The 17,019-nt window shown below is 41.9% G+C and overlaps 1 protein-coding gene across 1 annotated transcript in view; it reads right to left on the bottom strand.

The window, feature by feature from the left end:
- Positions 1–16,029, bottom strand: part of LOC140517143 (dual specificity phosphatase 29) — a 47,422-nt gene extending 31,393 nt beyond the window's left edge. Inside the window, exons 1-3 of the mRNA XM_072628095.1 lie at positions 15,652–16,029; positions 2,027–2,145; positions 820–1,031 (exon numbers count right to left, since the gene is read on the bottom strand). Coding sequence (XP_072484196.1) covers positions 820–1,031; positions 2,027–2,145; positions 15,652–15,697 — 377 coding nt within the window. The 5' untranslated portion in view covers positions 15,698–16,029. The remainder of the gene's footprint in view (positions 1–819; positions 1,032–2,026; positions 2,146–15,651) is intronic.
- Positions 16,030–17,019: the final 990 nt, after the last annotated feature.

Genomic DNA, 17,019 nt, shown 5'->3' with positions numbered 1-17,019 from the left:
AACTTATACCACATTCCTGCCTCCCTTGACCACCCAGCTCCTAGGGCCTAATGAAGCTAAGCTTCGCTCCTCCCTCATGGTCATCAGAGCCAGACCCTCTCTGCTTTCTAAAATGAAAACCAGCTGATGTGTATGGTTGGTTGTTGTCCTCGTTCTTGAAAAGGAACAAAATGACATTACTATGTTGGGGTCAAGATACAGATGTTGTACAGACATTGTACAGATGTTGTGCTTGATATTATAGTATACTAATGGGAGAAGGGCTTGGCAGTACCCCAAGGAGAAGGAGGGACTCCTTTAGGTGCTAAGCCACAGGTTCATGATGGCAAGGACTTTAGGTATGCAAGAGATCATTATTTGTTCTAATTTGTCTAAAATAACCAAAGTTTGTGAACCAATAGTGATGAAATTGATACGAAATCTCCCCAACATCCATTGGGGAAAAATACACATAAAAAAATTACTTTCAAAAAAATAGTACCCAAAATGACTAGACCCCTTTGAAAAGCTACAAGTCCCTGGCATTTTACCCTCGATAGTAAGCCCTTGATAGAAATATTTGAGACAAGGCAGATGGTAATTTTTCTATGGATAAGTAGAGACCTAGGTGAAGAATTCTAGGACGATGGGAGCTGTACCCAATTTTGATAGACCTCCAGCATGTTTACTAACTCAGCTGCTTCCTCAAAGGACAGAAACAACCAAAATAAATTTTTCTTGCCTATAAATCTTATACTCAGAGCCATTTAAGAGGGATGATTTTGCTTTCTCCTGTGGGCCTGTAGATGGTTGGAATTTGGATTAAGTCTCAACACTTACTCATCTCCAATGTAGAGTTTGGGCCAGACCTCGTTGACATGAGTGTACCGGGGACTGCCCTTCCAAAAGAGGCGCTCCAGCTCAAAGGGCCCTGGCGTGATATAGTCATCCTCTGGTTCTTCTTTGCTAGATCCATAGGCCTTGTTCAGGCTGGTCTTTGATTGCCTTGAAGTCATCCTTTTGCTAAGAGATTTTTTGATTCTCTCCACAGGCTATCAAGAGAAAAGGACAGAAATGGTGCTATCAGAACACCCACCCATGGAAAACCTTTTCCAGAAAAGGAATGAGCCAAGTTTGGTGAAGAAAACTGAATTTAAAAGCTGGAAAGTCAGTCCCAACCTCATATGCCCCTTCTTCTCAATCCACTGAGTCATCTAGGGTTGGGGTCTAGATAAACAATGAAGGCTATTATTGGCAGTTGAACAGTGTTTTCTAAACATTCCAGGCTCCCCTACATACAAGGGCATGAGGGACATCATTTACATAATAGAATGTAGGCTGAAACTTCTACCAAAAACTGGGGAGACTTCAGGTCCAAGAAATCTTAAAAGGCACTGCCTCTCTCCAGCTTTTATCTTTGTTTCACTACATCTTCAAACTGAAGGAGACTCAACTTGCCCACCCCCAAATTACCCAACCTTCCATATCTGCAGTAGTCTGCAAAGAAAAAAATGAAAGGAAAGTGACTCGTTTGTGCAACAGACATTTATTAAGCAGTCGTCAACCTGAAAGTCTTTTTTTTTTCCTAGCACAGTTCACCTAGGGAGGGTGCATATATCTAAGAAACCATGCAAATTAGCATAGGTCCCTAGTCCCAGGGCTTAAAGAAAATTGTTAGTTTTTTTTTTAATGACGGTTCATTGAGGTTGCTGATGTTTTCTCTCTGGGATATTAGTAAGTCACCTTCTCAGTTACTTCCTGCATTCCAAGGAAACAAAACCCATTTTCAGACCTGAAAACCTGTTCAAATGTCCTTGTCGGGTCAACAGAGGACTTGGGACAAGTATGGGCTCTGCTATTTATTTCCTATGTGACCTTAGATCAAAACATTTATGGATCTTAAAAGTTTTATCATCTGTAAAATGAGGGTATTGAATTACACAACCTCCAATATTCTTTTCAGCTCAAAATTTTTTGTGACATCACTGATATTACCAGAGAGAAGCTGTTTCCCCAGTCACCAACCTTCCCCCCACCCTGTCCTTACCCTGGCAGGACAGCAGGTCAGCCTCTCAGACAGAGTGCGTGGCCTCTGGAAAGTGATGGTCTTCACTGCACAAGAGCTGAGCTCCAGGTGAGTAAGGAGCCCTTCCTTCAGCCATAAACCTTTGGGAAAGAATAGAGAAGTCTAAGCAGTTCTGTGGCTTATTGAGCACCAGTTATAATACACCAGTCACTGAAAAGGCCTTATTGGACAATGAAAGGAAATAAGACTGAAAAAAAGAGTAAGTTTTTGTTATCTAGTCAAAGTTAGTGTGGAGGGCAGTTTGAATGAGGAACACTTTTTCTCCCTTGCTTAAAGAGAAAATACCTGTTTCCATGCAGCTCAGATGAATGGGCTGAGGATGCTATATTCCTCCTCCCTGGTCTTACCAATCAATGTAAGAAGGGGTTTAACAGAATCTCTTATATCTCTATTGAGAAAAATGAAGCTATGTGGATAATAGATTTATGTGAATGTAGAACTGGCTAAATGACTGTCCCCAATAAATGTCGTCCTTGGAAGGAGGATAAAAATCCAATTTTGTTCTTAGCACTGTTCTGGTTGATGTTTTGATCAATACCGTTGTCACAGAGTCAATTAAACAAACATTAATTAAATACCTATTTGCCAAGTATGGTCCTAGGCCCTAGGGATTCAGAGGTAAAAATGCAACAATCCCTGTCCTCAAGGACCTTACATTCTATTGGAAGGAAACAACATTTATATAGAAAATTATATACAAAGTGATTTCTGAAGGGAAGGCATAGATCTAATATGAAGGGTAATTTTTTAACAAGTTCCTAATTCTGAGCACTTTTGTTTAACTCTCCTCAGTTGCTGGAATGCCCTTTCTCTACATCCTGGCTCCCTTCAAGTCTCTAAACCTATCTTCTGTAAGAAATCTTTCCTGGTCTCCAACACTCCTCTCTGAGACTGCCTCCAAGTCACCTTGTAAATGTACATAGTTATTGGAGTGCTATCTCCCTTATTATACTTTGAGTTCCTTGACAGCAGGGACGATTGTACATATTATTGACTAACGGAGAGCAGGAAATTCCAGAAAGTTCAATGGAAAGCCAGGATAGCATGGGCTAAAGAATGTATTTATCAAAACTGTAGACAGTATGAAGCCAGGAGTTACAGCTAACACATTGGAGGACAAATTAAGATTTGAAAAGAGGTAGATAGACTACCACAATGGGCCCAATCTGAGAAGATGAACTTTAATAGAAATACCTATAAATTCCTACCCTTAGGTTAAGAAAAATCAATTTTACAAGAATGGGGTAAGGGAGTGGTAGCTCAGTGAAGATTCATGTAAAAAAGTCCAGGGGAATTTAATGGGAATTTAACATGCCCTTTCTCAATATAAGTGTTTTCTTCCAATAAAGCTTCCTTGCTTTAATTTCTCCCTGCTGGCTCCCATCATTCTGTGTTGTGTTTTGTGGTTCTACCCTCTCCTGGGCCCTCCAGTTTACCCTTTTAAAAACATCAACCATCAACCAGGGCTGTCACTAATGACTTTGGAAGTTCTCCTACTTCCCAAGTCATCTATTAGGGAATATCGAAAATGAGACCAGGACAAGGTTCCTGGACCTGGAACCCATGCCCTGATAGGACCTCCCTCCCTTCCGCCTACACCAGGGCTCTGACTGGGATCTGGCCCCAACAAGGCTCCTTGGGCTCTTTTGAAACTCTGGCAGAATAAGGAACATACAAGGGAGATTGTACTGGGCCTTGGAACAATGAACCTCACTCGAACTCCAGTAAGCCAAATCAGTCACGTACCTCTCAATGTTCTTGGCAGCTCTCTAAAACTGAGTTAAATTAGTAGGGAGTTTCCTTTCTTGGGAGTTCTTTATGTAGGAGGTGTCAGAAAAGCAGTGGTATCCCCAAAGGTTTAAGCTTCGATAGTTTTAAACTGCACACAGGCTTTTGGGATCCTGTATTAATTCTATCACAGGTCTAGTCCTTATCCCTATTAATTGGAAAGAAGGCATATGATTTGCCTGTTGTCGTCCTTCTCTCGGTCACTTTTTTAGTGTAATAACGTCAAGGATCTTTTTTTCCCTCAATGCTTTTGGTATCTTCCCTCTTTCATAGATACCTTGGGATCTGATGTCTTAGCAGACTCCAAACTCTCTGCTGTGTTTACTCAGCTGAGTCCAGCTGCTTCTTCCATCTTGGTTCTCTTTGGTGATATTTCCATTTGTTCGGGTAGTACATCTGGGACTATGATGGGAGTGTCCGCCATCCTTTCAAACCCCTACGACTACCCAAGGAGATTTCTGAGGTACGTATTATTGAGACAAGGAAGGTCTGGAGAGGGTGGATTAAATATCATTTCCCCCAAACCTCAGTCTCTTTCCCTTGCCAACATTACCCTCTATGGGGTCATATCTTACACTCTGTACTGTGTATGGGATGGATGAGAAAGGAGGGTGAAGCAGGACGGAGAGGAGAAGAGAAATTTCCCCATCCCAGTGACTGAAATACTCAGATTAATTTCCAGACAGAATAGGAAGTAATGCGGTTTAACCAAAACAGGATGGCATGCATTGGAGTTCTGGAACTCATTACCATCAAGTGTGGGGAATCTGAGGGGGGGAGGGGAGCAAATCTTACAGCTATCCAGAAACCGCAGACCTACAATTCCATCTTAAAAGTCTTTCTGTATGAATCCCACTGAGCAGCTCCAAAACCTCTGACTTCCAGAGAGTCAAATGAAGGTTTCTTTCCTGAAACATGGCAAAAAATTAGACAGGGACTCAATTGGTTTAGTTTGGTTTCTGTGGCCTGGGCCTACACTTCATAAATGGTCCAAAGAGCTTGGTTTTATGTGGCAATGGATAAGTATTGTAAAAGAAAGATATATGTCTGGAAGAAGCCTTGAAGTTGCTGTTATCTCTCCATACATCGGGATTTGGTCTTAAGAAACTACACTGCAGCTCTACAGGCTGCCCTGTGAATATGGAGAATCAGTCTATTTCTCATTGACCTCTGTGACCATGGTTTTCCCTTCTTAGAATTATCCTTTCTCTGGTATTATCCTTTCTCTGGGTCCCCTCCTACCTTTTGAGCCAATCCTTCTCTGTCTGCTTTGTTGCCTCCCCTTACTCAACTTCCTAACTATGTGTATTCCCTAAGATCCAGTTCTTCTCCCTCTGCAGTCTCTTAACTTCAGGCTTCACTTGCCACCTAAGATCCTGTACATCCATTTGCCTTGTGGTCATCTCCACAAGAGTGTCCATCCATGAAATCAAAATCAGCACATACCAAACAAAACCCTTGCTTGTTAAGACAAAGACTAGAGGCTTGTTAGATAAATCTTTTAAAAAATGTTTATCGAATCTAAGGAAGTAGCACTGCAAGAAGCAGGATGGCATAGTGGATAATACACTGAACTTGGAGTCAAGAAGGCCTGGGTTCAGATTCTGTCTCTCAATCTTACTCTCCAACTGTGGGGAGAGTATTTCACCTTTACAACTTAGCCCAACCAACCTTTCCAATTTTATTATATACATTACTTCCCCTTCCTGCACCCCACAGTCCTACCAGAATGGCCTTTCTGTTGGTCCTCAGATGCAGTACTATCTCCCCAGACTTTGCACAGGTTGTCTGCCCCTATGCCCAGAATGTACTTCCACTCTCCTTCGTCCTCTGGAATCTCATGTTTTCTTCAAAACTCTGCCCAGGTTCAATCTTCTATGTGAAGCTTTGTCTGATCCTTTTCCTGGCCCTCCAAAATTTGCCTTGTGTATATTTTGTTCATGTTTATTTATGAGTACGCCTATCTCTAATAGAATATAAAAACTTTGAGGACAGGGAATTTTGTCTTTGTGTTTTTTGTTGCATTTTTGCTCTGTATCCCCCTGCCTCTCACACCGTGCCTTAAACGTAGTTAGTAAATTAATAAATGATTATTGATTAATCAGTTAAGCCTCAGTTTCCTCATCTGTAAAATGGGAATAATAGTACCTAAATTACCTAACAAGATGCTTCTGAGGTTCAAATACAACCATGCCTCTAAATCACTTTACAAAACACAAAAAGCTATACTTGAAGTCTATCAAATAGTTAATTCCAATGTCCTGACTGGCTGAAAACTGCAGTCTCATACAAACACATTCAAGCCCAAGTTCTCCCTCAGGAGAACTGGATCTGCCAGGTACTAAGCAGGACAAAGCGAATGAGATTGGGCAAGGAGATCTGGTTGCCCAAGTCAAGTAATGAGATGGGGGAGAAGAGCAGAGGGAAGGGAGAGGAAAGGGAGAGGGAAAGAGAAACCTCCTCTCAACCTCCATTTTCCTAATCTGTAAAGTGAAAATAATAATCTACTTCAAAAGGTTGTTGTGAAGGTCACAACAAATGAGAAAACAACGTATAAAGGGTTTTATAGGTCTTAAAGTGCTACATAAATGCTAACCGTTCTTATTACTAATTCTGAGTCAGCTAGATAGTGCAATGGATAGCGCATTGGCTCTGGAGTCAGGAGGACCTGAATTCAAATCCCACCCCAGACACTTAGCTATTTGACCCTGGGCAAATCACTTAACCCCACTTACCTCCAAAAAAAAAAAAAAGAATTAATTCTACAAGTTCAGATGTAAAGGCCCAGGAAATTAATTGTGAGGGATATCATGTTGTCATTAACAGATGAAGGGGTATTTGTACATGCCTATGACCAGTGGCTACTAGTACATGATATCCTACCAGACCTAACGAAGTTGAGCTGGGTTCAGCGTATATATTGGCTCACCTCTTTGGTCCCTGTCCTAATTTCCTTATTTTTGTCAATGATACCACCCCTCTCCCAGTCACCTGGGATAAATATCAGTATCTTCTCTAACTCTCCTTCACATCCCATGTCCAGGCTGAAGCCAGATTTTATCCCTGTAATATCCCTGGCATCTGCCTCTTCCTTCCCTGTTTCCTCTGCTCCCAGGGCCTCAGCATTCCAACAGCTTCCTTCCTCCCTCCTCCTTGCCTTTCTTTCTGACTTCTTCCAATCTACCCAATACCCCATGGCCAGATCAGTCTCTCTACAATGATCAACTTCACCACATTGAGCCCCTGATCAACTATCTGTGGCCCTGTTATTTATTGTCTGTGTAAGCTTAGACAAAGTTCTGGGTCCATTTCTTCATCTGAAGAATGAGAGTATGGGACTCCATGACTGTGAAGAGCCTTTCTAGCTGTAGACCCTATTAATGTGCCCTCTATTCCATCCAAGCCCTTCCTGTATGGTCCCCTGTACACACCACGCCCAGTCTTGTTCCTGCTGTCCTTCCTTCCCTTGCTTCACTTCCCACCCTTTTGGACCCAATTTGGGTCCTGCCTTCTCCATAAGGTCTTCTGAGACTCATTAACTGTATGAAGGCTAGATTAGAGAGGGGATAAAAGTGGAATTTATACTCAGGCCCTCTGACTGAAAATCCATTTTTCTTTCCAAAGGTCCAATCCCTTCCCTGCCCCGCTTTCAGGGTACCAGCTCATAAGTGAATTGAGATAATTATCCTCCTTGACTTGGCTCTCAAAAGTTATCTCATTCAGATATAATTATCCTTGTTTGTATAGGACAAGAGTAAGAGACAGTCATTCTTGTTTCCCTTAAGAATCCATTGTGGATCTGTGATTTGAATCATATTTTTTAACTGTAGTTATTTGGCAGTAAGCGCTAGGGTGTGTGGAGCCAGAGGATGTTGGTTTGTGCATATAAGCTACTTGGAGCTGCTTTTCTTCCCCAATCCCTTACTACCACCCAAGTTGGACCTGGAACTTTCCTTTAAAGAATGGGAAAAATGAAACTGTTATTATGGTTAGGTAAATTCCTTTACTGGAGACAATACTTCTTGGAAGTGAATGAATTGAGTGAATGAGGGTGGTGGTGAAATCTACCCATACATTCATTTTTTTAAATTCACTACAATCAATGTTTTTCTTCATACATTTTAAACCTGTACAGATTATTTCAAATGTGAAAGAAAGGTTGCTCTGAGGGGTTTTTTTGTTCATTTTTAACCCAGGAATTTTTAAATTACATTTAATTTAATTCATGAGATGTAGGCTGTCATCCAACTTTGACAGATTTTTTTTCCTTTTAGATCAAGGGTCCTTGAAGATTGTTAACGGAAGAGAATTACATGAATTAATCTCAAATCTTTTTTTAAGCTCTTCATTTAAAGTGGTAAGAATTTAATATTGCCTTAGGAAGCTTCAATTTCTTATAAAAAGTGTTGACGTCATTAACTTATTTGATTAACTCTTCAAACAGTGTTCAGGAGTTTCAAAATGATTATTTATGAGTCCTTAATTGATTTTTCCCCTGTCCTAGTTTTTGGAACAGGTCCAGCATTTCCAGAAGCCAGTGTGTGCCTGAAAATGACATCCAAGACCTCCAATTGCATTTCCTTTTTGGCTGTGGTTGGGACAAAAGTAGAGTTTCTGGCAATCGCCTTACATGGAGCATTCTGCAAAGAGAGCAAAGGGCTCAGGAGCAGCTGATGAGGCTTCTTTGTTTTTCTTAATGTTCAAGTGACTGAAATATTTTTCCTTGGGATTTATGAAAATGTTGCTGGTAGGTTTCACAAAGTGGTAATTCAGAAATAATAGCCAATTAGTCCTCTCTTCATTAAAGTACCACTGCAGGACGCACATGGCCATCAAGCACTCAGGGAGTTTTAAGTCTCTCAAATGTCCTATGTTGTAAAACACAAGGGAAGTGGGGGTGGGGGACCAGCTTTGAAGCCCAGAGAATCTGAAGAGCTTGGGAGTGGACGCTTGGTAACTACGCTCTAGAAAGATGTTCTTTTGTTCCGGCCTTTCCATTAGGATTCGATCATCTTGAGGACAGAGAAAGATTTTTACCTTTCTTTGTCTCCTAAGAGCTTAGCATAGTGCCTAGCTCTATGGGCTTTAAAAAATGCTTGTCAACTCTTTTGACTGACTTTCTCACTAGCCATCTCTTCAAGTCTCGGAATAGTTGCTTGTACTTCTCCAAATCTGTGCTTTGTTCTGGCTAATTTTTATTTCTCATCAAACCAGTCTTTTCAGCTGATAGAAATGTTGTAGAACAAGGATTCCCTACCTATGAGTCAAGAACCCGTTTTTGGAGGGAGTGGTAACGGTGGGGCTGAGTCTCAGAGTTATTACAAGGTCTTTGCAAATCCACTTGTACATCAAACATTGTAACTTGGATAATAATAGTAGCTCACTTATAGAAATAATATAAATGTAACATTTATATGGCACTTCATGGTTTTGCAAAAGTGCTATCTCATTTGGTCCTCACAACAGTCTTATGAGGTGAGTACTATTATTGTCTCTGTTTACAGAGGAGAACACCAAAGCTTAGAGCAGTTATGTGAGTTGCCCAGGGCCATCCCCCCAGTAAATGGTGTCAGAGATGGGAATTGAACCCTGTCCTTCCAGACTCTAAGTCAGGCTCAATAACCATTAGGTCACATGTTTAGTTTCAACAAAATATGCAACATTATTCAGTATAATAAATAAGCAAACTCCCTTGTGCATACCTAATAAATAGCTCTTGTACAAATACCTATTACTGTTTTTTAGATGTACATAAATGCTATTATGATAAACAGAATCAATTCATTTAAAAGCATCATTTTATTTTCAGCAGCTTTTTGTCATTAGGGCAATATGAGATGGCCAGTACAGGCTCCCAAAAGACCCTGACACACTAGAATGTTAGGCAACATATAAGAGGAGCCTCCAAGTCCCTTCCCAGGGCTCTGACATCTGACATCGCTTCACTCATCTCTTTTCTTCCTAGAATGCTGATCTCTCAGGGAGGAGCTGATTGTGCTGACACCATCAATGAATAGAGTGACAACAGGTGCCGATGACAGGTAGAACACACAAGTTCCATTGGGGGAGGGACAGAAGTGGAGAGAAGAATTAGGGAGAGGGATGGGGAGAGAAAGAGGTAGGCAAATGAATGATCATCAGCATTTCTGGAAGCCCCAACTGTCTCTTATAGCTTTTCCTCACCTAGGAAGCCTTAAGACCCTTCCCTATGGCATCTTCACAATAGAGGGTTCAAGCCAAAGCAGAAAAACTTCTTGGTTCCTTCCCTGTTGAGACTGGACAGTGCCCAACAGAACCCAAGGATAATGGAGCTGGGCATCCTGATTGATGGTCCAGAATCTGTGGAAGCAGCAGTGACATTAGGACTTGCTGCACCACTGTGGAGCACCTTTGATTGGCCCTCGGGTGGCAGTTAGTCACTTGCTTCCCTAGCAACTATTGCCAGTGATGGCTAACATCCCCTCTATCTCTCTGATGGTGAGAAACAGAAGGTAGAGAGTAAAGAAATGAGCTTCATGATTTCTCCTGTCTGAAGGAAGATCCAGAGTCTGAGGGAGGTTAAAATGGACAGTAACCAAGATACGGAATTTCCAAGGGAGACCAGAGCTGGGAAATGTTTGGAATGTCACAATTTTTAATGCAGATACCTATTGCTTTCTTGATTTTGCCACGCATTTTCTCATCCAATTTAACTGTTGCTTAATCATGATCGTTTAGGTTTCAGTGATTGAAATAATAACTCTAGCAACAATGGTGCTGGTTGGTAGACAGGGAATGAGATACACATGATTGGTAGGCATTTAATTAAGCATTAACAGAAAAGAGCAACGGACAGATAAAAGTGAATATAAATGTAAAGTCTATCCTTTGATTTAAAAAATATATATAAATCTAGGCTAGACTTCAGTTCATATATGTGATTTTGTGAATTGAAAGTTCTTGTTCTTGTGGGAGAAAAGTGAGTGGGAGGAGGAACAAGAGAAGGAGTTGGGATAGAGCAGAAAGAATTATAAACATAGAGATTTAATGAGAGTCAGAGCATGAATATTGGGGAGGAAGTGTGGGAGGACTTGAAGAGAAGGAAGGAAGGAAGGAAGGAAAGAAAGAAAGAGGGAAGGAAGGAATGGAAGAAGGAAAATATGCAAGGAAGAGAAAAGAAAGGAAAAAAGAAAGAAAGGGAGGGAGGAGAAAAAAGAAAGGAAAGGAGGAAGGAAGGAGAAGGAAAAAGGAAGGAAGGGAGGAAAGAGGGAAGAAGAAAGAGAAAGAAAGAAAGAAGGAAATAAGGGAGGGAGGGAAGGAAGAAAGAGAGAGAGAGAAAAAAAAGAAAAAGAAAGAAGGAAAGAAAAAGAAGAAAGCTGTGGATTCACAAGTGCCATCAGGTAAAGGATCATCCAGTAAGGATCAGAGGAAAGAGATAAGCACTGGTGGTTGGTGATTTCCTGCTGAAGAGCACAAAGCTACAAAATTGATACTCATTAATTGCAGGTCTGTCTGCATTATTCTGTGCACTAGAAACCTCAGTGGCTCCCTATTGCCTCTTGAATCAACTACAAGCCTCCCTGTTGACATTTGCAGCCCTTCAGGGGATTTCAGCTCACTCTTCCTCCCATGTTCCATCCTGTGAGCCAACATTGACTGCTGTGCCCTATATACAGACATTCCATTTTCTGCCCTCTGTGTTTTACCTCTCATCCATCATGTTCACCTCCTGCTATCCTTAGTTCCCTCTAAGACTTAGCCCAAGAGCTGCCTCATACACAATAACTTTTCTGGATCCCCTTTTCCTGTTGTTAGCGCTCTCTCTTCCCTCTCTCCTCCCAGATTATTCTGTATTTGTACAGGAACAAAAATTGGTTCCTAGCTGGTTGATTTCCACCACGACTAATACCCCGCAACAGGTGCCGATGACAGGTAGAACACACAAGTTCCATTGGGGGAGGGGCAGAAGTGGTTGTCCACTGAGTTAGTTGTTGAAATAATAGGAGACAGATGAAAGATGAGGTGTTAACATGTTAAAGGAAGTGTGAAGAGGTATCCCTTTACGAAGTTTGAAGAAGTTCCCCTGATGGCATTAAAGAGGCAGCTTGCTATTGACTGGATGATGAGGTGGTTCAGTGGCTAGAGCACCAGACCCGGAGTCAGGAAGACCTGAGTTCAAATCCATTCTAAAACAGTAGCTATGTGACCCTAGGCAAATCACTTAATCCTGTTTGCCCTAGTTTTCTCATCTGTAAAAGTGAACTGGAGAAGGTTATGGCAAATCACTCCAGCATCTTTGCCAAGAAAACCCCAAATAGGGTCACAACAAGTAGGATACAACTGAAACAAATGACTGGCTGAAGACTGACCAACCCTGGTGATTCTTTAAAAAAAAAAAAAAGCCTTTCAGTTCTGATAGACTTTGGGAGTTCTTCACTTTTCCAAACCAATGAGAAGAATCTTATGCAAATGGACTTTGAGCCCCTGGTTATGTTTATAACCATGAATTTGGTGGGTCTAGACCCTCATGGAAGAACATTAATTTTCAGATGGTTTAAGGACACATGAATTGCAATAAAGGTCTTAATCTAGTATAAAATATTCAGTGGGACAATGCTTGAACCTACTCAAGTCCTTAAAGAACTTTCCAGACTTAGCAACTGATTGACTATAGAGGATGAGGAGGAGAGGAAAACATTGAAAATAACTCTGAACTTGTAAACCTGAGTGACTAGGAGGAACTAGGCCAAATAGCCCAAGTGTCCATAAAGGCAGTTTCCACAAATGCTCCAGCCTTTCCATTTGATGGACTTCACTCTGCCTGGGCAACGGAAACATGTCATTTTCCTATTAGCCTGACTAGGGACAAATTCATTCATACTCTAAGCAGACCCTCTGTGGTTGCTCTGAAGAAATGTGCCAGCACTGGGGTCAGCTCAGCCTGGGTAAGAACATATTGACCTCACCGATGATGGAAATTCTACTGAATTTCATCCCCTTTGACTTAGTACCCTCCCATAGGGGCCTCAAAAACCCTAAATTTTTTCTTAGAATCTTAACTATTACCTCCTTGTTTATCACGGTCCTGGCCTCTGGGACCTATTAGGGGGTCCCTAGCAAAACAGAACAAAACAAACGCAGTGAACTGTGATCCTCCATGTAATGCCTGTCTGGAGGCCTGAAAGCCTTCTAAATCCAAAGAACCTGTTCCCTGCCCTGGCCTCCTCTGCAGAGGAATTCTTTCCCAGCTCTGCCATTTTCCAGGACTCAAACCTTTATACCCAACAGGGATAATTTTCCCCCTCTAGGCCCAGGCAAATGAAACCAGCCTCTTGTCGTCAGTAGAGAGGCTGCCTCCATCAAAGGGCCCCTTGGCACTGGCTTTGGAATGAGAGGAGGACCTATATCGGAATCCTAATTTTGCCCTCTTACTGTCCAGGTGACTTTGGGCAAAATATTTAATTTCAGTTGGACTAGATCAAAGGTTCTTAGCCAGGGAGGCAGTAGCTTCTAGATATATTTCAGGGAGTTCGTGATGGGGGAAAAAAATAACAACTTCATTTCAATATAAATTGGTTTCCCTTGCAATCCAAAGTATTTTATGTTGTACATTTAACATTTTTCTGAGAAGAGGGCCAAGGCTTCACTAGATTTCCGAAAGTGTCCTTGACCCAAACGAAAAAGGGATTAGGAAGGTCTGCACTGACTGACCCCCAAACACCTTTCTTACTTGGAATCCCATGATCCTATGCTCTCTGTCCCCTAATCATTTTCTTTCCAGCCTAACACTCATATAACATCCCTTCGCTTAGGTCCCATCCCTAGAGGACATGACTCTGAAGACCTCCAATATTTATGCCCTGGTCATCCGAGAGTAATGTCATTTTATAGGGAACAGAGTGACTTTCTTCAGAACAGAACAGACTCCAGTTCTAATTAAATTATGCTGAAAGAAAAAAAACATCCAGTGTCTGTATCTACTCACACCAATTGTTTTAAATAAGAGGACTCACTGTTCCCCTCTTGAATGTACCCCCTCCTCTTTCTAAACATCATTACATTCCTAAGCTCTGAGACACTCTCTCCATGGTGGCTATTGGGTTCCAGGTACAGTAGTGATTCAGAGTCATCGTTGAAGGGACACTGTGATCTAAGAGGAGGTACCCTGGGCTGGGCACTGAACACCATCCTGGATGGAACAACCAGGGAAATCTGGCAATGGAGGGGAAAAAAAGAGGACTTTTGAAGCCTGGGGAAAGTAGCAGAATTGTTGTTGTTCAGTCATTTTAGTCACACCTTTGTGACCCTATTTGGTGTTTTCTTGGCAAAGATAGTGGAGTGGTTTGCCATTTCCTCATCCAGCTCATTTTACAGATGAAGAAACTGAGTCAAACAGGGTTAAGTGACTTGTCCGGGGTCACACAGCTAGTATCTGCTAGCAAGTAGCAGGAAAGAGTCCTCAAATCATCATTTTACGACAACTATATATATGGGAAATAACCCTGGATTAGAAGGCCCATCGAGGGAAAGCCCCCAGGATAATGCCTTTTGGTGGGGAAACAGGGATTCCCTATCTCCCAAGAGCTGAGACCACAAGGATACTGGTTGAGGGGTAATGGGGAGAGAGGGGAGAAAAGGGTAGGGCTTGGAAAGTGTTGTTCTGGCAGCTTTCTGTTTTAATCAGTTATTCCTGGAAACTAGGGGCTACCTGGTTAGAGTGAAGTGGTCCTTACAGGTCTTACTTTGCCTCCACTGACCTATTTGTGTGACCTCAAGCAAGCCAGTACTCCTCCGAGTCTTAGACACCCTCTGTGTAAAATGGCCCTTCCCACCTCACAAGACTCAGGTGAGGTTAAAATAAGATCATTATTAGAATAATGATTTAGGAGTAAAACCACTGCACAGAAGGCTATAGGAGCTGGAGGGCCCCTCAAAGGCCAGCTAAGTCTGCCCCTATTCATTTTACAGATGAGGGGATTGAGGCAGGGGGAAGAGGGTCAATGACACATCCAGTCATACAAGCAGAAATCCCAGGTGTGGGATCTGAACCCCAGGCTTCTGTTTTCTTTCCACTGTATCATAGACATATAAGGAATAATAATAAATATATAAGGTATAATAATCATTGTAGATATAATTATTCATAATATTTCAATTCTTATTTACTAATTGACATTTGAATTCAGTAGCACTCATGTCAAGAACTCCTTAAATACATTCCCTTATTAGACTTTTTGGCCAAATGGATGAATTTAAAGTTTTAAGAGTCCAGAAATTTGCTATGCCACATCTTACCTCCCATGTCTCACAAGGACCCCTAGAACTTTACTACAGTCTCAGCTTTGGAGAAAGGGTGAGAAAGAGATCAGATCTGAGAGGAGACAGGAGGGAGACAATGAAATATTCAGGCCAAAAGAAAGTTTCTTAGTTTGGGACAATACCACTGAAAAGAAACAGGCTCAAGACTGACTATGTTATGTCTGAGGGGACGCTGACAATGAGATCAAAGGAGTGCCATTTGTAGAAAGTTCTGCTTTATCGTGACAGCTTTCACTTGTTTGACAAAGAACCTCTGAAAGTAAGCTCCAACCAAGCCTTACACACCTCCAGTTCTGCATGCCTAATCTACCTATCTTGTCTGTTTCTGAGCCATCAATTACACGGGGATTGGAGGGAGGGGTTGCCTACACACTTTGCCTTTAAACTCGCTGAGAAAAGGGGACGTCTGTTCCTTCCTTTCACTTCCCAACCCCCTGAGGGAATGCACCCGAGGTCCCCAGCAGAAGCCCAGCCAAGATTTCCCTCCTGGACTGGCTTACCTGTGAGCACCAGGATCATCGGAGGGAGCAGGTATCCCGGCTGCATGTCATGGAGCCCCACAGGCGACCTCACCAGCTTGGAAACCAGAGCCTATTTTTAGGGGCGGATTTGCTGACTCTGACCTTATGTGCTGCCCAGTCCAAGAGGAGTCCAATCTACATCTGTTTGTGAAACTATTCCGGGATGCCACCTGAAACCTTAGAGCCCATGAATCAGGTACCTGATGCTCTTGGGCCCCTGTAGGGAGCAGCAAAAGGGGCTACTCCAATTCTGATGGTAGGAGAGAGAGGATGAAGGGACTCCACCTCAGAGGCACAACAGTTTAGTGGGAAAGGCACTGATCTGGAGTCAGAGGACCTGGGTTCAAATTTTATCTTAGCTGTGTGACTCTGGAAAAGTCACTTAAACTCTATCTACCTCAGTTTCCTCAACTGTAAAATAGAAATAATTATACCTACCTCAGGGTTGTTGTGAGGGTCAAAGGAGATATTTGCAAAGCACCTGGCATAGTGCTTGTGCATAGTACGTGTTTAATAAATGCTTCAGCTTGAAATCTATGATCCTATGATCTTACTGTTTGGCTTTTGGGAGAAGTCAGTTTTCATAGGCACTTCTATTTGCTTCCTTGAGTAATTGAAGGCTACCAGAGAGGGCATACATTAGAGCTTAACCACCGGAGGGCTGTGGGGAACTTTTCACAAGTTGCTGAATTTTGAAGGCACTGATAGCACTTCCAACATTCCATGGGAATGATTGAGTTTTTAATCATTTAGCAAGAATAACCAAACAGGAAGAAGGCAGAGATGAGCTCCTTCCCACCTCAATATGCTTTATGTTTAAGTTTGTGGTATTAGATTTCGATTTACATCTCTGGCATGCATTGTAAGTGCTGAGTGCATATGACACAAAGCCTCAATAGAGGCTGGTTATACCTGTAGCAATGAGGAATTTAATTTCTCTGTTTTAGTCTTTGCTCAAGTTCTGTGTTGTAATCTCTCCCTAAGGGAGGGGAGAGAAAGTCTCTGGGTCAAGAGAAAATGTGTTTATTTTCTTTAAGTCTTGTTTCTCCTTGTCCCAGGATGATGGAGTGCACCTCCTGTAGAGAAAGAGAACACAAAATTTGAGTAAAGGCTGAACCAAAAAAATCAAAATTCTCTATTTTTAATAAGTTTTGTATTGGAGTTGGTGGGACCATTGGGAGGGGAAATCCACTTTCTCTTGGGATGGCAAAACCCCGCAAATTAGAAATCTAAGAGCTGGCTAATGCAGGAATTTGTTTTACTTTATTATCCATAGTTATCACAGGGGAGTTTGTTTTTCTTGCTTTCTCAAATTGGGAGGCGGGGGAAATGAGGAGAGAGAAAAAT

The sequence above is a fragment of the Notamacropus eugenii genome, chromosome 1 (assembly GCF_028372415.1).
Source record: "Notamacropus eugenii isolate mMacEug1 chromosome 1, mMacEug1.pri_v2, whole genome shotgun sequence".
Lineage (NCBI taxonomy): Eukaryota > Metazoa > Chordata > Mammalia > Diprotodontia > Macropodidae > Notamacropus > Notamacropus eugenii.
This window is presented reverse-complemented; position numbering and strand designations above follow the sequence as displayed.